At 37.3% G+C, this 21168-nt stretch overlaps 1 protein-coding gene across 6 annotated transcripts in view; it reads right to left on the bottom strand.

Annotated features, from left to right (window-relative positions):
- Window positions 1-21168, bottom strand: part of PRKD3 (protein kinase D3) — a 47038-nt gene that overhangs the window by 3319 nt on the left and 22551 nt on the right. For all 6 annotated transcript variants that reach the window (XM_075748846.1, XM_075748847.1, XM_075748845.1 and 3 more), the window contains 12 exons: window positions 19277-19354; window positions 17106-17289; window positions 15419-15542; window positions 13982-14059; window positions 12074-12350; window positions 8837-8889; window positions 8395-8467; window positions 4917-5023; window positions 4157-4318; window positions 3586-3684; window positions 1767-2034; window positions 787-872 (listed from right to left, as the gene is read on the bottom strand). In XM_075748846.1, coding sequence (XP_075604961.1) covers window positions 787-872; window positions 1767-2034; window positions 3586-3684; window positions 4157-4318; window positions 4917-5023; window positions 8395-8467; window positions 8837-8889; window positions 12074-12350; window positions 13982-14059; window positions 15419-15542; window positions 17106-17289; window positions 19277-19354 — 1589 coding nt within the window. The remainder of the gene's footprint in view (window positions 1-786; window positions 873-1766; window positions 2035-3585; window positions 3685-4156; window positions 4319-4916; window positions 5024-8394; window positions 8468-8836; window positions 8890-12073; window positions 12351-13981; window positions 14060-15418; window positions 15543-17105; window positions 17290-19276; window positions 19355-21168) is intronic.

Genomic DNA, 21168 nt, shown 5'->3' with positions numbered 1-21168 from the left:
TTGTCTCTACTTTTAGTATAAATAGCCACATGATATATTCAACATCTGTTAACCACCCCGCCCCCCAAGATATCCTAACAGAGGGTCCACAAAGAACGGTTCAAAATTCAATAGGCTAGCATCTAAGGTTGTAATACTGTATATCATGAAGACCTTTTGTAACAAGACAGCTATGTTAGCTTTATTATAAAATTAATTGTATATAGACCCACACATGAAATTAGATTCGTTACAATATTGTTTGTGCTCCAAATTAATCGGATTTTCCCTTTAACGTCTTTGAAGTTATTTGTGTGCACGGATATGTGCATACAGTACTGTGAAACCACTGTGAAAGAAACCCCCGTCAAACAAGCGGATAAATTCCATTCCAAACAATTCTCTTCTACAATGACTACAAGTTACAGCACACACCAGCTTGTGTGCCCGCTTCAGCATTGATCAAACAATGTTTGTCTCGATGTAGATTTCAGTTGGGCTCCATGCACTTATCACTGCCCACATTCAGGAGAGGTGCCAGAAGAGTAAAACTCTTATGTCGATGTCAGACAAAGTAAGGGGTGGGAGAGACAGCAAGACAAAATTGTCCTTGAGGAAAGGACACATTAACAGATGGACAGAATCCTGGAGCACATAAAATGTAAAACCAAAATCAGACATACTCAAGCCTCCATGAATGCTTGTTGACAGACTTTGATAGTAGCAGTTTTAATAAGCTTCTGAAGGATTTCATCAAAAACAATCATCATTCGCCCATTATAACGTGAAAAAGGCAGATGGGTTTACCTGTAACCATGGGTGACTAAGGGACTTGTCAACACTGAAACGTTTTCTCATCTTCACTTGAAGCAAATTGTTTATTAAATCAATGGCTGACAAAGAGGAACAAAAATTATATTGTTTAATTACTAATCACCTCTATCATAATTCATATGCTTCAGTGAAAGTAATTATGTGTATATCGTACTGAACTTTTAAGCTTAATCAAGCTCCTGAATTTTATATTTAGCTTTGCTTATGTTAAATGAGGCTAAGAAATAGGTACGAGGTTAGCTTTCCCCCTGCTTTGATGGAAACATTAAAAGCTTTACTATATTACTTGTTAATCTTTTTCACTACTGATTTTAGTGGTTTTTCAAAAGTGCCTAAATAACTTGAGCATAATCCTGTGTTCCAAAATGATGTAGGTACTTCCACTGTTGTATACTTTTGCGTATGTCCTTCCACATCCACCTGTGTGTTAATCATATACACATTACTAATAACAAAGCTGGTATTGAAAAGCTCTAGCGACCAACCTCGTAAACTTCTAGATTGGTCAGACCTGACATTTAGATCCAAGTTTTGTTTCACTTGCTGATGTACAAAACTAAAATTGCAGATTCAACTTTGAATCATGTCTGTAATTATAGTTTAGATAAAGTATGTTTTGAGACCAGTGTTCAGCAAATGATAACACGCGATTTAACTTTTCATTGGGAATTTTGGGAAGTTTCAGGTTATTTAATCCCACTCCTTATGCATGCAATTAATTTTCCTTGCTAAATCTATTGGCTACTCCTACCCTGAAAATTATCTAAAACATCATATTTGACAACTTATCTTTCACAAATATATACCAGCTCATATTTATCAATTTTGGGAGAGTCTAAACTCAAACTATCAATAATTCTCACATTCCCATCTGGATAAATCTTGAGGTTTAAGCATCTGAATGCATTATCTACATATAAAGACTTTCTAATAGAGAAAATTAATTTCTTTACCTTCGCTAGAAATTTCCTTCCAGGGATTCGGTGGGTACATAAATGCTGCATTTTGAATCTGATCATTTATATCCTCATCTTCGTTAAATGGGAATGTACCACTAAGGCTCACATAGACAATAACTCCTACTGACCACATGTCTAGAGAGCGGTTGTAACCTTTACTCCTGAGCACTTCAGGGGCAAGATAAGCAGGTGTCCCCACCACAGAGCGCCTGAAAGACTTTTCACCAATGATACGTGCAAAGCCAAAATCACACAGCTTCACCTGCAAAAGAAACAGATCTTAAACTGAGAAATCTCTGCTTGATCTCCAAAGCATGCCAAGACCCAAAACCAGAGCGGTACTTGATACCATCAAGTACTGCCATCATTTTAAACATTGTATGCACTGAAACAGAGACAAAGCATTACCTGAGCCAGTCAGTTAAGATTTTAGGTTGCTGGTTTTCCAGACTGCAGACCAACCATGCTTCAGACTGAAACCTAAACTGGCCTTGCACAGACTCGGGTCTGAGGCAGTCTGTGTAGTACATGGCCACAAGTGTGCAAATAAGGACAAAAAAAACTTGACTCCAAACTCATTTTCAGAGGCAAATCCACACCCTCACCAGGCACAGAACCAAAATTTAAAAAGCACATGAATCCCAGTCAGATCACATTCATCTTAATCATATTCCTCAAGCTGGCAGCTTCAGCTACACAGAAATCAAACGATGAGTTTTAGCCAGAACTCACACCCAGCCAGCTCTGGGCAGAAGAGTCCAATAGTCATCCAGGTAAAAAGCATCAACAGCTGGAACCTGCACTGATGGTCAAATCATCACAGTTCTAGGATGGTTCCTTAGCTTGAACACAGCAGACACTTGTACAGAAAAAAGGATCCAAATCAAGTTCAACACTAACCTCAAGTTAGTAAGTCCTCAGGATGTAAGAAAGAGCAGTGCACTAAAAGCATAGAAGTGACTCTCCAAAAGGCCACTCCGCTTTGCATTAATGCTGCAGGACTGGAAGCAACTCCCTGATGCCACCTAGCAGATTTTAATTTCTGTATATCCTCCACAAAATCCATAGAATCCAAGGTATCTAAGGTAATAGCTGACTGGGGTATGTGTTGACAGTACATAAATACTGTTCAGTATCGCCAAACAGCATTTCTCTTACATAAATTAGCTATTTAGTTCATATTACAATGCAATATTACACAAACTGATGACAAAGATCCCTGAGCAAGTCCCGTGACAAGCGAGTCAGACCCTTTTTACAACAGCTTATAAGCAAGACAGACAAGAGTGAGGAGGAGGAGGAGATGCACAACAGGGAAGAAATTGTTTCCCAAGGTCAAACAGCACTGGAACAGAAATGAGGACTGGTCTTGAAGCTTCTAGTCCAGTGAAAAATGTACAAGATTATTCTCACTAATCCAGAATACAGATTTCCACACACTCTTCACAACCATAAAAATAGTCTACACAGTCCTTTGCTAAATGCTGGCAGTAGTTGTACTTCTCGGGCTCCTTGGAAGAAAGAATGCTGGTGCACAGCATCACCGTGAGATGTGATCCACGTCTGAGGGGAAAAACTGAAACAGACCACTGAGCACAAAGCCAGGCTAAGAGCTAGAAAAAGAACCAAGACAGACAACTATAATGCATGTAGTTCACAATTCTAGACTAAGTCAGTTGAATAGTCCCACAAGAGGTCACCTTTTAAGCCACTATGCCTGTATTTCTTTAAAAAACAAACAAACAAACCAACCCAACAAAAAACAAAAAACAATGAAAAGTGATGAAAGAAATGGTTTTTAATCCTCACTCACTTGAGGGAATGGCTCTGCTGATGCTAGTAATACATTTTCCGGTTTTAAATCACAGTGCACAATATTCTTGAAGTGTAAATTCCTCAAAGCAACAAGTATCTACAAAAAGTAAAGAACATTTTCAGAACTATTAAAGTGGATCAGAAGTGTCAAAAGCCACACACACTAAGCAATACAGTAATTTGTATTAACACAGAAAGCCTTCATCACTTAACCTGTATAAACTGTGCAAGTACTATTTTTTCCAGCCTACCAGGACTTGGAACTGTTGGTTTTGATTTTCCCTTTTTTTTTCCCCCCTCCTTCCTCTCTGTCTCTTTGAATGCTTACTGTTTTGACATGCATCTTTGGATGTCCGCAATGTTATGTCTTGGGAAAGAAGGGCAAAAAAATTTAACACAATTAACATTCAAAATTCTTTCCCTGTTTATTCAAATTTCATTAGATGCACAGCCCTCACTGCTGTCTCTTTTCAATAACAACACAGAAAACCCCTTCTTCAAACTCTATTCTCACATAATTACAGGAAACAAATCTAGCTTTTCCTCTCAAAGGGAGACTGAATGCCAACCTGAGTGACCATAAACTTAGTTATTCGTTCTGGAAGTCGACTTTTCTCACTGGAAAGAATCATCTCTAGCATATCGCCATGCAGCTTTTCCATCACAACAAAGACCCGTTCCGGAGTTTCAAACATACATTCCAGGTTCACAATCCCAGGGTGGTGCAAATTCTAAAATAAAGTAGTATAGGTTCATCGTTAAAATAAAACGGTATGAAATATGCTGAATTACACAGAAATATTGTACCTCAAATCAAAAAGCAGTTAAACAGAGAGTTAGGGATGAAAAAACCAAAATGTCTGAGGCAAGAAACTAGCCTGAAACATAAACATCAACCTACAAAACATGCATATTATCACTACCGAGACTAATTTGTTTTAACACAAATTATCTGTAATGATTATTTTTTACAGTTGATACACTCAGTAGCTTGAGTACGGAACACACAAGAATAACACTCATAGATTGAGGAGCCAGGAGTTGAAGACAGTCAAAAATAATACAGAGTTTCCTGCTACCTGCAGGAGACAACATAGAGTCAAAGTACACATCTTCAGTGGATCCCCAATGGGGGATAGAAACCACCCCCAAGTTATCAATTCTACCAAACGCTCAGATTTCCCTCTCTTCTAAGACTCCCTCTTATAAAAAGACTCAGAAATCACGCACTCAGATTTAGAAATCAATTCAGAGCACTTACACACATCACAAAAATCTTATTAATGGCTTGATACAAAACTCCAATGTGCTCCAAAAATATTTTTGTACCTGGAGAATGGCTACTTCATTACGAAGCTGACTTTCCTGTTTAGTTGGAAACCTCATCTTGTCAATGACTTTGATAGCCACATCTCTTCCAGTCTTCCTGTGTTTTCCTAAACAGACAGTCAACATCAGCTATCAAGAGGTAGAAGCAATTCATACCTATACAACTTTACAGCAGAAATTCTTTTTTGGGGAAACAAGTATATTCTGTACAAAGTGTATGGTATCACTATATTTACATTTTAAATTGCAACTGGTATGTGAATAACAGGAAGTGATCAGCCTCAGACTGTTTTAGATAAATTTAAACTAGTTACTACTCTGCTATCAGGTATGCACATTGACATTAGATGTATTAGGTGCAGTTTTAGCTTGTGCAAAGGACTTGTACATGAGCAACTAACACCTACGCCCAGAATATTGCCTCTCATGTAAAGGGAAAAAAAAAAAAAAAACAAACAACAACAAAACCATTCAAGACAAATGTGAAGGAAGATCTACAAGTCTTCTCCAGTGGTTTCATACTTTCATGGGCTCCACATGCACAGGAAATTATACCTAATACTCTACGGGAACGTGAGAGTAATTATGTGCCATGAACAACAACACGTTAACACCCAAAGGCAGTCTGTTACGATCAAAAAGCTCTAAAAGGTTGTGCTAAGAAAAAAAATGGGCTGATAGCGCCAAATGCTATTCCTCACTGCAACCTGCATCAGCTAAATGAGAAGCATTCTGCAATACACAGATAGGATGTTTCAAGGGCTAAAGTGAGTAGGTGTAAATGCTTACCCAGCTTCTCCACAACTGCTAAACTGACTTCTATCACATTCACAACAGAGAGGTTAACAGGATCACACACTGCAAGACCTTGATAATCTAAGACATTTAACACTAAACTAATATAGAACAAATAAGTCTTCACCAAAGGAAAAAAAAGGCATTATCTGCTCAGTGAAAAGCTTGGAAGCCATTTTAGTAAAAGGGACGACACACAGAGCTATGGTGCAAGCGGCAGAGAGGACTCTGCTGGCACTGCTGCGGGGAGCCCTGCTACACCTCGCTAAGTGTCCAGCCAGGCCTCGCCTGCGGCTCTGCAGTCAGTACGGGTGGCCAGGGCTCAGGCAGCGCACAGGGACTGCTCCAAAGGCTGCTGCGCCAAGCAACTAATGCACCATCACAAATGAAGGGCCAAAACCAGGCTTATCTCCAGCAGACGAAGTAAAGCCGCTAACGGAGACATCACTCTAGGTCCAAAAGAGTTTACAAGGTTACCAGACAGAACTGAAAACTGGAGAGCAAAACAAATTTTAAAAAGATTACGTTACTCCTAACGAAAGTATACGCTGTATAATGGACAGTCACAGACAACAGCATAAAGCCAGAAGTCTCAAAAGAGTGTTCCGGGAAGTTTTGTCATTCTGTCTGTTACAAATCAGCAATTTTTAGGCAAAATATTAGAAATCACAACACCCAGCTATAATCTGAATTCAGAGAAAATAACTCTGGCTCCACTAGACATCAAATTATAATGAAATGTACCAGAAATACCATAAATTATGAGCTAGATGCAAAACCCAAAGACAAATGCTAGGTTGCAAGAGAACATAAAGCAAAACTGCCAAACTAACAAAATACTTAACTACAGAAGCTAGACTAGAGCTAAAAATTGAACATGAAGAAAGATTAATAGAAAAGCAGCTTGAAAATTCCTTTTCCTAAGTAAAACACAACTAACTACATTTCAGGGCAAGTTTTACATCAGTAAGAAACTGTCAGGAATTTTTGTTTTACTGTTTCCATTTTTCAGACCCTTCAAAACTAACCAAAATAGGAAAAGCAGAGGGGAAAAGTTCTTACTGAAAAAAACCCAGGAGCTGGGTATCAATATCCTGTTAACTTCTTGATTTACAATTTGTAAATGTTTGCCTAGAATAGAGGACACACCAAAGAAAAAAAAAAACAAAACAAAACCCCAAACCTCAAAAAAACCACCAACCCAACAAAAAAAATAAACCCCACAAGAATGTCAGCAACTTAATTTTAATTTTACCTTTATTAGTTTAAATAAAAAATTTGATTACCATTATTTCAGTAAGACTACACAGGTCGGAAGAAGCCAATATTAGAAGTTACTACCACATCTAGTCTCCCCAAACACCAGCAACAATTAAATAGCGTGCAGAGCCAGCAAAAGAATATTCTTTTATAGTCTCTTTTCTTGCTCTTTCAGCTTGTGATTTTATCTTAAGAAAGTGCGTATGCATACCCTATATATTGTAAGGCATCTTTAAGTGAAAAGATTTAATATAATAAAAGCCTTTTATAAGCATTTATAAGCATTCAAGAATGAAAAATACCAAGCTGAGATTTATCCAAAAGGCAATTTAGGAGAGTATATCTAAAAATAAAATCAAAACATTAAACTACTGTCTGCATTTGTGCATGTTCTGTTCATAAGAGAGGGAGCACGCTTTGGTTCACACTATGCTTTAAGAAATACAGAGGGGAAAAAAAATAGACCCCTCTAAAGAGTGATGTAAAACCAGACCATCAAACTGCATTTCCATCAAGCAGTTCAGAAGTAGTAGACAAAAGTATTTAACTACACATTTGGCACACAGAAAAATCATAGCCACAATACTTCCTGTCTAGAAAGACAACATGACAGAAGCAGAAACATTACCACTTTTAAATCATTAGTTATCACTTTTTCTTTCTTTCTTTCCAGATTTATGGTCTGTGGTTTTCTCAATACTTGAGATACATAACACATGGGATTAAAAAAAAAAGGAAACAAAAAAAAAAAGGAGAAACAGTTCATTTGATGCATTTCCAGTGCTACTTCTTTTTGTGATTACGTACTATAAACAAGTTATACATTGCAATAGAAGTTTTTAAAAACTAGAAGTGATAAAACTACATTTGAAACCTAAACCAAATCTCCCTCTACTTTATCCTGCTGACAGAAATTTGTAGCAAAACTGTTTGTATAAAATGTCAATAATATGCTTGCATAAATACTGTCAAAGCATAAACTATGTATTTTTCTAATTGCCTTTGGCCACATCTCATATCATTAAAAGCAGGTATAACTGACAGTCTCCTTAAATACATGACTTCTAATACTGTACAATACAGACAACAGTGTTAGAATTTGCAATTAAAAAAAAGAAAAAAAGAGTTAAGCAAGGCCAAATTCAGACTAGAGATTGCTTTGTATTTTACTGTGGTCAAAATGCAATGTATATTCTAAACTGATTTTGATGCCAATGCAAAACTCTCAATGCAAAAAATTAATTGCAAGAAATACAGTACATAAAACTGCAAAGAGACACAGTAATCCAAACAGAACTTTTAACAAGATAAACTTCACCTAGACATTCTAGATATAGCTAAGCAAATATGAAAAGGCTAATTACATCAAGCAGACAGACATTCTACCTTAATAAACACATAATGGAATCTAATGTAAATTTACCTCCATATACAATACCAAACTGACCAGAACCCAGCACTTCATCAGCAAATATTTGGTACACAGAGCTGATATCCTAATGCAGGGAAAAAAGAAATCACAAATATCAGGAGTAATCACAATGTTCGTGAGTATATTAATTAGTACTGGTTAAGCTATATTTACATTTGACATTAATCGAATTCTGTAAATGGTGCCATCATTACCCGGAATGGAGTGGAAAAACACAACAAACTTTTCCTGAAAAGGATCCACTTATCAGCACTGTAAGGAGGGACATACATTCATACAAACTAACAGCTGTGCCAGGTAAGTAGATTATTTCCTGTATATAACACAGCTACAATACTCTGGTGTTGCTTTCTTATCCAAACACCGTTACTACCAATTACTCTATAATACCCACGTAAATAAACACTATTATTATACAATGCATATGACTCACCACATTCTCCTGGACCTGGCAATTTGAAACAGAGATGCTTAGAGATAACTCCTCTGCAATAAAGAAGATACAACTGAGTAAGTAAATAGGAAGAGCAGGTTTTTTCTAGTAAAGCGGGGGGGGAACAACCCCACAAAAACCAAAAAAACCTTTACTGACTTCTAACCCAGTCATGGCAAAACAATTTTTATTGATGTTCTACAGAAACATCATACCCTGGAACTCAAATTTCACTGACTGATTAGATAAACAACCCTGGGAGTTTTGCTGGCATTATTTGTCTATTTTTGTCATATTGGTGATTACAAAAATAGTAGAACAGTATGAGTGTGTACACAATAGAGAGCTGGAGAACCAAAAGCAATAGTAATGTGTCAATTGTACCAGAGTTCATTAAACTACTACAAATTTCTGGTAGCAATATAGAAAAATACAGGGAAGAGAACCAGGTAGATCCCTTTAGTCCTGCATATAACCTGAATATGATTACTAATTTTCTGTGGCATCAAGATACACAGAAGTAATGCATAAGAAAAGGAAACAAATCAAGCAAAACAACAGAAGATCTAATAATTAAAAAAAGCAATAAACCCCACAATATAAACAATCTTTGTTTCATGGACAATCTACAGAAGTATATCAATCTTTGGAATATCAGAGCACATCTAGGAAGTGTGATTTGCAAGTAAAAGTACCAGATAAAGACACAGAATTTTTCAGCCTGCGGCAGATGTTGACACAAAGTTTTCATTACAAGAATAACATTATGATGCATGGACAAAGAGAGATACATCAAGGAAGGCAAAAATATCCTTTTCTTTTGACTTCCAAGACAGAGGTGAAGTGTCTCAGACAAATGGACATCTATCATTTGTTATGTTAACTTAAAAAAAAAAAAGTAGAACAAATTTACCTGCAAGATAGATAGAAGATATACTATAGACCTACTAGCACTTTGAAAAGAGCCTTTATCATCCTAAGAGTGTTGAGTTTTAAAAACACTATTTCAGAGAACAAAGAAAATGTTTGTATCTGATTTTTGCCACTTGTGCTTTATCTCAAAGAAGGAATTTACAGGCTTAAGATAGCAACAAATACTAGTTCTCAAAGACACTCTGAATACTGCATCTGAAATATGAACTGGAATTACAGCCTTGCATATGTCTACTGATTATTGACAGGTCAAGCCTGTATTGGAACAGTACAGAACACAAGGGAAAACAAGAAAGGCAGCAGACAAAAAAGTTACTAAGGTCAACACAAACTGGAACAAGGTTGAAACAAGGTAACTAGAAAGTAAAGATACAGTTTTTGAAACTGTTTAAAGAGAACACACTGAACCCAGATAACTACAGAATATAAACTATCTGGTAGATAGAGACTGGGTTACTCCTCCCAAAAAAATATTTTCTAGTGTCTGAAACGCATAAGGGCTGAAAAACTGTCACTTTTGAAGAAGTCAGTGATGCCAGGATTCAATATGTAATCTATACCAGGTATCAGCTTACTAATTTTCCTCTTTATCATTTCAGCTCAAAAACATCCTGGAAAGAAACATCCCACCCCAACCACGAAGTATGAGGTCAAAAAGGACACTTTCCCATGGGTCAGACTGGAAGAACAACTTCATTCCTAGCTACCTTCTGGCTAGAGCGTGGTATAAACTGACTAGCTACTGTCTTGTGGACATTTTGACACTACAAACTCCCACTGCTGCAAGTATTTCAAGCACTAGCATTGTCTCCCTCCTCTTTTGGTCTTAACATATTTGAGGCTTTGGGGGTTTTGGTTTTTTTAACTAAAAGTCTAATTTTCTTAAAGGCTCTTGGGATACATTTCATGGCTCACAGTGTGTAGGAAGAAGAAGGATGAATGGACATTTTATGGGCTTTGTAGAGTTTAAAAACCAACCTGCATTGCCTAAGAACATGTAAACGCCGCTCCACAACTCACAGTAGTTTCTTATACTCCTAGAACCCTAAACATGCCAAGATACTTCCTCTCTGTATCTACACCTGCAGCTCTATTCCCTACCACTGTCAAGTTTTAATATAAAAAGGTTATTATTTATATCTGAAAAAATATTAATTTTGGAAAAAGCAACTGTCTTTGCAAGTCTCTCAGCAACAGTAAGCCTTAGGTTCCAGAGAACAAAGAGACCTTTGGGGCGGGTGTGTGTGTATATATATTTGGAACTTAGAATTTCATACTGAAAGTGGCTTTTTACATATGTATAAGGTTACTTATGAGGTATCATCTTACAGGTATGTTTCTTCACTGTAATGAAATACAGATACCAGTAGTGGCATTTTATAGTTTACCACTTCAGACCATGGCTGCATTTTCAGAAAGTGCCCCTAACTCAGACTAGAATTTACATATTCTTAACTCTTGCTGATGCAGAGTAGCCAGATATCAGAGACAGAGAAACTAATCTCAGAATCTCCTGCAAAATAAAAAGTCACTAAAAGAAGATTAAGGAGTAGCTGGAAGATGAAAGAAAACCTCAAGAATGAAAGCATAAATCTCAGTACAGAAAGTGAATGAATGTCATTGTAAGGAACAAGATATCTGAAGAGAAGGAACACAATATATAGTTTAGCGGAGCCTTGATAATGAATATGATCCTATGCCAGAGAAAGAAAGGGAGGACAGGTGCACGAAAAGAAGAACAGGGTACTTTTTATTACTAACCACAGCTCAACAAGAGTTCTTTCCATCACTGGCAGTATTTACATTGCATCACTAACTCCTTTTCTTCTCCTTAGCTACTGACATCTCACCGATTAAGAAAAAAATAGAAAGGGGATAACATCAAAAAGCATCCAAATTTAGTTCTTTCACAGTATATGTATATAAGATATATTTATATATATATAAATATATATATATGAATATATATATTTTAAGTATATTAGAAATATCTGAACTATGGTCCTTTCTTATGTCCAGCAACCATGTGCAAGTTCTTAATGCTCCTACAATAAAGCTCTGCAATATGCGTTCATATTGTAAATCTGATTCTTAACTACTGTTTCCTGCTAGAACAAATTAAAGGATTTGCCCACCATCCTCGAACCTGAATGTCACTTCTTAGAGACTTGTGGAAAACGATGGACCCAATTCAGCAGAGAATAGACAGACAATACTTCACTCTACATAAGCACTTTTCTGAAAGGAATCTCTACCATTAGCAGCTTCAGAATATGAATAATAGTGCCTTGTCTGCCTGCTTACTGTGATCTTTTCCTTGTCCTGCAGCAGTGCAAACGCTAGCTTGAGGAGTGACTGGCATCAAAGCCTGACGAATGGCTTTCTCCCAGCCCTGAGCTACGTCAAGTCCAACTCCGGTGGCAGCAAGAACAGGACTGTGATGACTGCTGCCATTGTTTTCGCCAACAAAGTACACCATCGTGTCAGTGATGATCTCAAAACAGTATGGGTTGCTGCCCTGCACCACGTTTGAAAAATCTCGAGGCTGAGTCACCTGGAGAATTTCTGAAAGTGGAATCTCCTGAAGAAAAATATTAAAGATTAAAAAATGAAAATGCACGCAATATTTTAATATACTGATATTCAAAACTTAAATGTGTATGCAAAGAAATCAAATGTATCAAAATAACAAAACACCAAGCTTCATAACTAACGTCAAACTGTGCATGACCATTGCCTGCCCATAGTTTTCTGAATTTCTCTATACAAGCCTAGAAAGGCTTTCAGCCCCAGCACAGTTCTCACTATACAACTGTTATCCTCTACTCAGACAACCTCCATTTACATTCAGCATGAGACACGCCCCCATCACATACAAATGATGCACAACTACAGAACAACCATTTTTCCCCTGTAGTTTATGCAGCTTAGCTAGAGAAGAACATGACAGGGGAAACAAGACAACATTAAGAGGAGGATGTGGTTTTATAAGCTAGTCAGTAAGCACTGCTCCACACATCTGAATCATTTTGGGTAAAGATTCTCTTTCATACAGATATTAACAATTTCTACTGACTCCTCTACCTTGTCAGTTTAAGATCATGGTACAAGCAGTACTAGAGAACAGATCTGAAGGAAGAAACGGTTGCAAGTTCACGCTAGCTGGAGGAGGACATTCCACACACATGGGAAGGTGTACAGGTGCACATCACTTGCAAGAGTAGTGAACAAGCAGGTGAACACCAGGCTCGCGTTAGGAGGGTAAGAGACAGTAGCCGATTAAGATGAAGAGCAAATAAATGTAAAGGCAGCAACCGTGAATGATTCTAACAGCAAAGACAAATAACCTGAGATTTAAGCAGTTAAAGAGGGGCACAAAGGGGCAAGTCAAAGGACTAAAAGCAGTGACATAACGGAGCAACAAGCAAGGAACATATTTTACCAGCTGTGTTTTGAATGCACAGGGCAATACAAATATCAGGGAGGTCTGAGAAGAAGAGACTGCACTGGTCAAGATAGGGATGAAAAGGATCTGGGCAAGTTTAGCTGGGTGTACAGAGAAAAGGCTTGATCTTAGAGATGTTATAAAGGAAGAAGCTGCAAGATTTGGACCCCCACCTAAAAGTGTAAGACAAGAAAGGGAAAAATCCTGTTTATGCATCTGAACACATTTTCTGAATATTCCACCACTGAACACATTACTGTATTAACAATATACTAAACTTATTGCTAAGTTCCATTCATATAACACCAGGCTGCACAGTAAATTTTCCTCTAAATCTTGCTTGCAATTTTCATTTGTACAGTTGGGAATAATTTAATTATGGGAACCTCGAAATAAAATACATAAGCATGCAAACTTTCAGCTACTATTTTTAGAATGCAAAAATCCTAGCCTTCATTAGACTGGCAGCCAAACAAATTCTCTGATAATTGTGAAGAAAGCTTAATATGCTAGGCAATTCAAGAGTACAGTACACATAAAATGTAAGGAGAGACATACTCAAGAGGATTAGAACAGGAACTGCAAGCAACTTCTCAGAGTTAGTCCTTCTCACTTACAAGCTTTGGCCAATCATAAACCTGTCACAGTTTTGATTAAAAAGAGATGGAGAAATGGAGATAATACTTAAACTGCTCACAAGAAGATTTCAGATCTATAAAGTACCGAGTAAATCAAATGCAACATAATTATTACTCATCGTTCATTACCTTGTAATATTTTGTTCCAGATTCATTTTGAAATAGCGTGAGGCATTTGCTGTCCAGTCTCCAATAATGTCTTTTTCTCTACAACATGCACAGCATAATAATGTAAGGAATAAATCACTGGTATGGCTTTTGTTATCTGATTATTTAAATAAGAAATGCTTTAAATTACTAAAATAATCAACTCATGTTAATCTACAGTTGCATCTTAGACTAGACACATGAAAATACACACTTTGGGAATAAAGATTTTTTTGAACTCAGGAAGAGGCTCATAAAATTATTTCCACAAACCAGAAAAAAATATCACTCACTTCACAGCAACAGCAGTGACAACAGCTGTTATCGCATACAAGAAAAACACTTACCCACACAAGTTTCACTCCAGGTGCATGTGCTCACAAAACCTGAATTATTTTAATTTATTAACAACTGAGGGAGTTGTGGTTTCTCCCTCTGTGCCCTCACACCAACATTACGTGAGTTCAAGGACTAAGTAAGCCTTAAAAGTCCTTAATTCTTTTGTCATCAGAGTTCTAGAAAGTCAAAAGCACACAGTGACAAGACAGATTATGAGATTCAAGTGGACAGCATGTCTTGGGGAAAAATAAAAACCAAGACAAGCTAAATAGCCATTTTCTGGAAGTCTCCACCAGTGAGAAATATTGTCTCCACTTAAAAGTAGTATGAATAAGCTGTTGCACATAACTCTTGTAATTTTAAGCAGAGGAACGTTCCTCAAAACAAAGCAGCTTTTAGAAAGCTAATATGGCTGTATAACTCTAACTTACTTTGCTTGCACCATGCACTTATAGTTAGAAAACAATTTTCATTTTTCTGTGACAAAAAATCCAAGACTTTTAACTCTGGCCTGGGATGACACTAGTTTGACACATAAAGCAGCAGAGCTTAGATCACTTCAATTATGGGGAATCTAAGACTACCTGTAGGAGTTAGACACAGAAAGCCAGGACATGAATGGATTTAACTAAATGGAATTCCCATTCCTAGATCATTAGAATAATAGTGTCAAGCATTTCAGTACTCAGCATTTTATAATGATTTCCACCTTTACATGTAGTTGAATCAAAACTCTAATACAAATATTTAGTTCAATTGCTAAACAGAAAGAAGACATAAGCAAATTATTCCAAAGTATTATCTCAGGAAAGCTGATATCTTAAACATGCAATTCATTTGAGACAACTTAGAGATGCTTCTCCTTCTTAAAAGGGAGAAGAAAAAGTACTGTTGAATCACTACATGAAGTATTTGAATAAACTACAGTTTCTCCTTTGCACCAGATTTCTTTATAATGAACATAACAGGTAAGTTCTTTCAAATGATCCTGTAAATCAAAATATCTAAATAAAAGAAATAAAATACACTTGGTTGGAGAAATAATTTAACTTAATGTAGGAAGAAACTAAAGTCACTGACCAGATTGTCTCTACTAGTATAGTGGACCATCCATCCTTCCTTAACCATTGTACTGCTCTTCCTCTTTGTGTGCTTGATCGACTGTACAACTCTCATGAGAGGAATATTATTGCTTGTTGAAGGACTAAAGATAGAACAGTTAATATTTAACAAGTTAAAATACAACAGTACTGCAGTTATACTGGTACTACACATTTAACCCATAATTTTCAGGAACCTTTTCTTCCCATACAAATTATTTCAATGAAAGATGAAATTGATAAGGTATCTGAGCTTCCACTACCTCTCCTAGTCCATGTATTGCAGTGCTTAAATTACTCTATGCAACACAGAAGAAACACACTGGAATGAGGACACCTACAGAAATCACCCTCTCTCAAAACATTTAGCTGAGACTGCTGGTCTTAATCCAGCACAAAAATGTAATTACATCATCAGCATTGCTATTATTTTTTCTTGTCTGTGTCAGCTGACTATGCTGCTACTTCATATTGTTATTACACTAAAGGTCTCTAGCTAAGCATACTTTTAATTTTGAAAATATCAACAGGGGCATCTTAATTCAAATCACAGCTGCACTAGGAAATGTTATCAATGCTCAGGGATATTAACTGTCCTGCAGTCAAAGATCTGACAATCTCTAGCATTCTGACATAGTCATTAGTTAAACATACTGGTTTTAATAGCGCTGAAGATGGAGTGAACCACTAAGTTGCCTGCTTAACACTAGAGCTCCTACATGTGGCACTAACAGAAATGTTTGTAAACACATGGCACAAAATCACATGCAGATTCAAAACCAAAAACGTAAGGATGCTTTAACACAGCACACAGTTGTGTACACTGTAGAATTGGCTGCCACAGGATACTGTGCATGCCAAAAACCCCCAACTTTTAATTGCTTCAAATGCAATTAGAAATAAATAGAAAAATCCTACCTAGAGGTGGAACACAAAAAAGATGCTACTTCCAACTCAGGAAGTCCTTGAGCTATAAATCACTGAAAGTTGAGAAGGTATCACTATATGCCCTTCCTCACATATTTGCTATTAAGCGCTGAGCTAAAATGACCTTTGGTTTGAGCTAATACAACTGCTCTTACATTATTAAGAATGAATTAAGAAAATCAGGGTAACACTATTCAGCATAATACAGAAAGTAAAAAGATCAAATTTGATTAAACGAACTATGCTAACAGTTATCGGATAGAAGACTTCAGAAAAATCACATTCAAGTTATATAAATCAAACTTCTGCCTAAAACACGTATAAACTGTGATGTGAACATTAAAATATCTCAAGTAATTCCTTTTAAATCAACACATGTGTAACAGTAACTAAATCAGGCTAAAGTCAAAGATCTTAGTCATGTCTTAGCCATATTAAGTTAAGCCATAAATTTTACCATGTTATGATAATCTGGCTTTATTTCTTTGATAATAGTCATAGCACAGCACTTTTTCCAATTAGAAGAGACTATATTATTTTATTTATGTTTCAGATTTGCTTGGAACAGGATAACTTTACAAAGCATTTTCAAGTTAAAAAAACCCAAACACAAATGAAAAAAAAAAAAAAGTAACTTTAAGCTATAAAACCGGGTTAATCAGAAGTGCTTTATTCAAAGTTTTACTTCAAAATTTTGAGTAAAGTACATCCAGAACAAAGAAATCTACCTTATGACTTACCTGATGGTTTTGACAGCTTCCTCATCTTTATCTGCATCAAGGTCAGATGGATCCATAAAGAAGATTTTGTCCTCTGGAGGAGAGGGCTCTTCAGCATCATCTAGACCCCGACTACCATCACTGTTCATTTCACTGCTATCAACTTCCATTGGCATGTCCAAGTCCTGGCCTGGGCTAGCAGGTTCTGGAAATAACACAGGATTTAGATATTACTTCAAATACACAACTAAAAAAATCAAAAAACCTCCCAAAAAACTCCACAAAATTGCTTCTTCAGTTCACATTAATGCAAGTAAACATAAAAGTACAATCAGAATACACAAAATCCTCAATTTTTCGCCAAATGATGCAGAGTGTGCTAATGAACATTATCAGTTCGTTTTTGCTAAATGCCAAGGCAAGAGAGACCCAACCAAAACAAGAATCATATTGAAAGAAATGGAGCGAAAAGATTAAGGCCTAAACCTAAACATCATTAAGTAATACCATTCCACAAAAGTACAAAGTAACCTTTCGATGGCTACAAATGACCCAGAGAATTATTCCTGTGCAAATGAAATTCTCCAACAACAGAAACCCAATTCTTCTCACTGCCCTTGTAGTCCATAACAGCAAAAGTAAGAGAGAAAAAGTGGGTCGTGGTATTGCAGGAAAAGAGAAAAGCACAACAGTTCTTATTTGCATCTAACTCTCTGCTGGCAGAAGTTTAAAGTTTCCAAAAGCTGTACAACTTGCGCTTGTTGGAAAACAAAGAATTAAGACATACGAATACCTTCAACTGTAGCCTTTTCGGGGTTTTTTTGGTCTTTTTGTTTGTTTGGGTTTTTTTGTTTTGTCTGAGGAGAGCTCAAATTAAGGGTGGGAGAAAGAACAAAAAAAATAAGTGACTCCTTATGTCCACGGAAAAATTGTCTGAAACTGTAGTTCCCAAACTATTACTCTAGCAGCTTAGCATCACAAGGCTGGTGAAAGCAGGCTGCAGCAACAACATGTTGCACGTTATTGCTCATGGCCACCAATCTCAAGACCCGGGCATGAGCCCTGGAGCTGTAGAAGGCAGGCATGAATGGATGGGACATGCTGTGCAACGGCAACGGACCCACTGGCTAACAGGGCTGCTGCCCAGGCCTCTGAATCAGCTTGTAGAGTTTGGTGCGATCTGCTGCATGTCATCAATTTTATTCTCCTCAAAAATATACATGCTAAGGATCAACACAATGACAGAATGGTTGAAGTTGGAGGGGACATCTGGAGGTTACCTGGTCCAGCAACCCTCATAAGACCATTTCTCCAGCCTGTCAAAGTCCCTCCGGATGGCAGCACAACCTTCTGGCATATCAGCCAGTCCTCCCAGTCATCAGCAAACTTGCTGAGGGTACGCTCTGCCCCATCGTCCAAATCATTAATGAAGATGTTGAATAGGACTGGACCCAGTATTGGCCCATGGGGCACACCACTAGTTACCAACCTCCAACAAGACTGCATGCCACTGATCACCACACTCTAGGCCCACCCATTCAACCAACTTTCAATCCACCTCACTGTCTGCTCATCCATCCCATATTTCATCAGCTTAACACACTCATCTAGAACTTCTAAGAAAACTTTCTGCCACATATCTTTCCTCATATTCCCCTTTCAACTCTGTGAGGTCAATTCAGAAAATAGTCTTACTTAACTGAGGTTTCAAAAAACGAGAGTGAGGTTTTTTGTTTTGATTTAGCTTGTTTTTCTCCTTTCTCTTTTACCTCACAAACTGCTGGGCTAGCTCTGGCCACTAAAAATCATGGATATAAGAAAGTCACAAAAAATGATACTTGTCTTCAGATATTAACATTTAAAAATATTTATTTCATGGTGAACAATGACCAGACTGATCACAACAGATGTTTATTTTTTATACATTGAGAAGGCTTCTTGATTTTTTATTTTCCTTGAGTAACCTCAAGCAAAGCATACTGTACTTGCCAAGACTGATTAAGTAAAATTGGGGCCACCAGAGTATAAGTTTTACAGTGAATCTTTTTAACTGTCAATGATCTCAGGTGAAAAAAATGGGAAGATAGAACAAAAAGACATAAAATATTCAAAGATGAGGGAACCAAAAGCTATTGCATCTTCTTAAGCCTCCAAATATCTGTCAGTATTTGAAAGCATGTTTCTCATCTTACCTCCATTGAAAACCACCTCTCCAAGACAGTCTCTAGGTACTTTAGATGCACAGCGTTTGTGACAGTTGAATCTGCAATCTAAAACAGAAGATAAATAAGCCCAGGATACCAGAATTTTATTCCTACTCAGACACCAATATTCTATCATTCACTACTTCCACCACAAGCTTCAGTTCAGAATGATACATTTTCATGAAACTGAAGACAGCACCAATGAGGTCACCTCCAGAAGGAAATTAACAATCTTGTCCTGATGCCACATCTTGATTTGCCCCACCATTTATTATGTCAGCACTTCCTCTTCCAGTACAAAACAGTTTTCTAACTTCTCTAGCTTTCTCTGTAGTTATTTTTTCCATTATGATGTAATTTTTTCCCATCCCCTCATCTGTTCCACACCCTTTTTTCCATTGCTATATGATTTAAATGTCTCATCTCTATCATTTTTCCCCACCTGCTGCCTAAGATTTGCAGCCATCAGAGCCCCTAGGCTCACACACCTATATCATGGAGCAAATATGCTCTGCAGTAAATCCCAAAGTCCACTTCCCCCATCATTCAGATTACAGATTTGGGTGAACACTGAAGCTCCATTTCTGCCTGCTGGCACAGGACAGGCAGAATAATGTTATGTCCAGATCTGGCCTGATGTGGAGATGAAGTCTAACCTGGATGTGTGCCATTTCTGCATCAGATGCAGCCTACTGAACAAAGTCTAGCATACAACATTTGTAGTATTAACAGGAATTTAAATTTCCTTTATTAGCACCATTGCTGTAATTTTCAACTCCGTATCAACATCATGAATTTCAAAACTCCCTACTGCTCCCACAACTGCTTTCAGGCTAATAATTTAGCCCCTTTCTGCTATCCAAAGAAAGCTCATCGTGCTTTCCTTTTAAGCCCAGACAAGAGAAAAATCATTATCTCCCCATTACAGTAGCAGAGAAGCCAAACCCTGGAGCAAAATACAATCCTGTTCAGCTTCCGAGTGCCTGCAAGGAAGTATCCTAGGAGACCAATGAACTGTCCTTTCTATAGTGGCATTTTCAGTCCATATTATGGAATATGAAGGGGGCTGGAAGAAACACAATTTCAAATCCTACCAGAGAACTGGAAAGACTAAGAGTCAGTCAATCCTAATAAATTAAACTACATCCAGAAACATTCTTGGGTACTGCAGTGCAACTCTCTAGTTCAGTAAACAGTTCCAAACATCCCCTAGCATGTTTTTGGCCCGCAGCATTAGCGCAATCCCAAACAGTTCCCAGGTCTAGTTCATAAATCAGAGCATCCCATGAAATTGTTCCCAACAGGCAGTCTGCATATAGCCACGCAGGCTGGGATGCTAAGAAAGCTTGTTCACGAGCACAGGTTGTTTTGTCCCAGTTGACTTCAGTGTCCAGGAAAGTTCCTGGGCACATTTAATTTATTACCACAAATATAGCCTTAGCATCCCAAAGATCATCCTCAGAGTCCAAGTAGAAGCCTGGATGGATTCAAGAAATCCAGGGCTCTTACAGGTACTCAGGAACATGGGACTGCTGAAAGACCCCAAGCTTTGGGAATGTGCACAAGGAAGTTGGTGGGAAACCTTAAGAATCTGTAGGAGAAAGCAGTATGAAAATATTTTGATTGTTTGATGTAAATTCCTGATATATTAAAAATACATATAGGATCATACTGCATAAATGGAGGCCTATTAATCTACTTATTTCTGTCCTGTGCATATGCCTAACATTTCTCTAGGCTTGTTTTCCATACATAAATGCTATTTTTATCTAGTGTCATTCACTTCCCTGAAACTGATGAGATAACCCCATTTGTTCAGCTGGATATACAGTCACAACTGTATATTGTCAGTAGCCTCTATATGTTAAAACTGCAAAGCA

This window comes from Balearica regulorum, chromosome 3 (assembly GCF_011004875.1).
Source record: "Balearica regulorum gibbericeps isolate bBalReg1 chromosome 3, bBalReg1.pri, whole genome shotgun sequence".
Lineage (NCBI taxonomy): Eukaryota > Metazoa > Chordata > Aves > Gruiformes > Gruidae > Balearica > Balearica regulorum.
The sequence above is the reverse complement of the archived record's forward strand: the minus strand, read 5'-3'. Positions and strand labels throughout refer to the sequence as shown.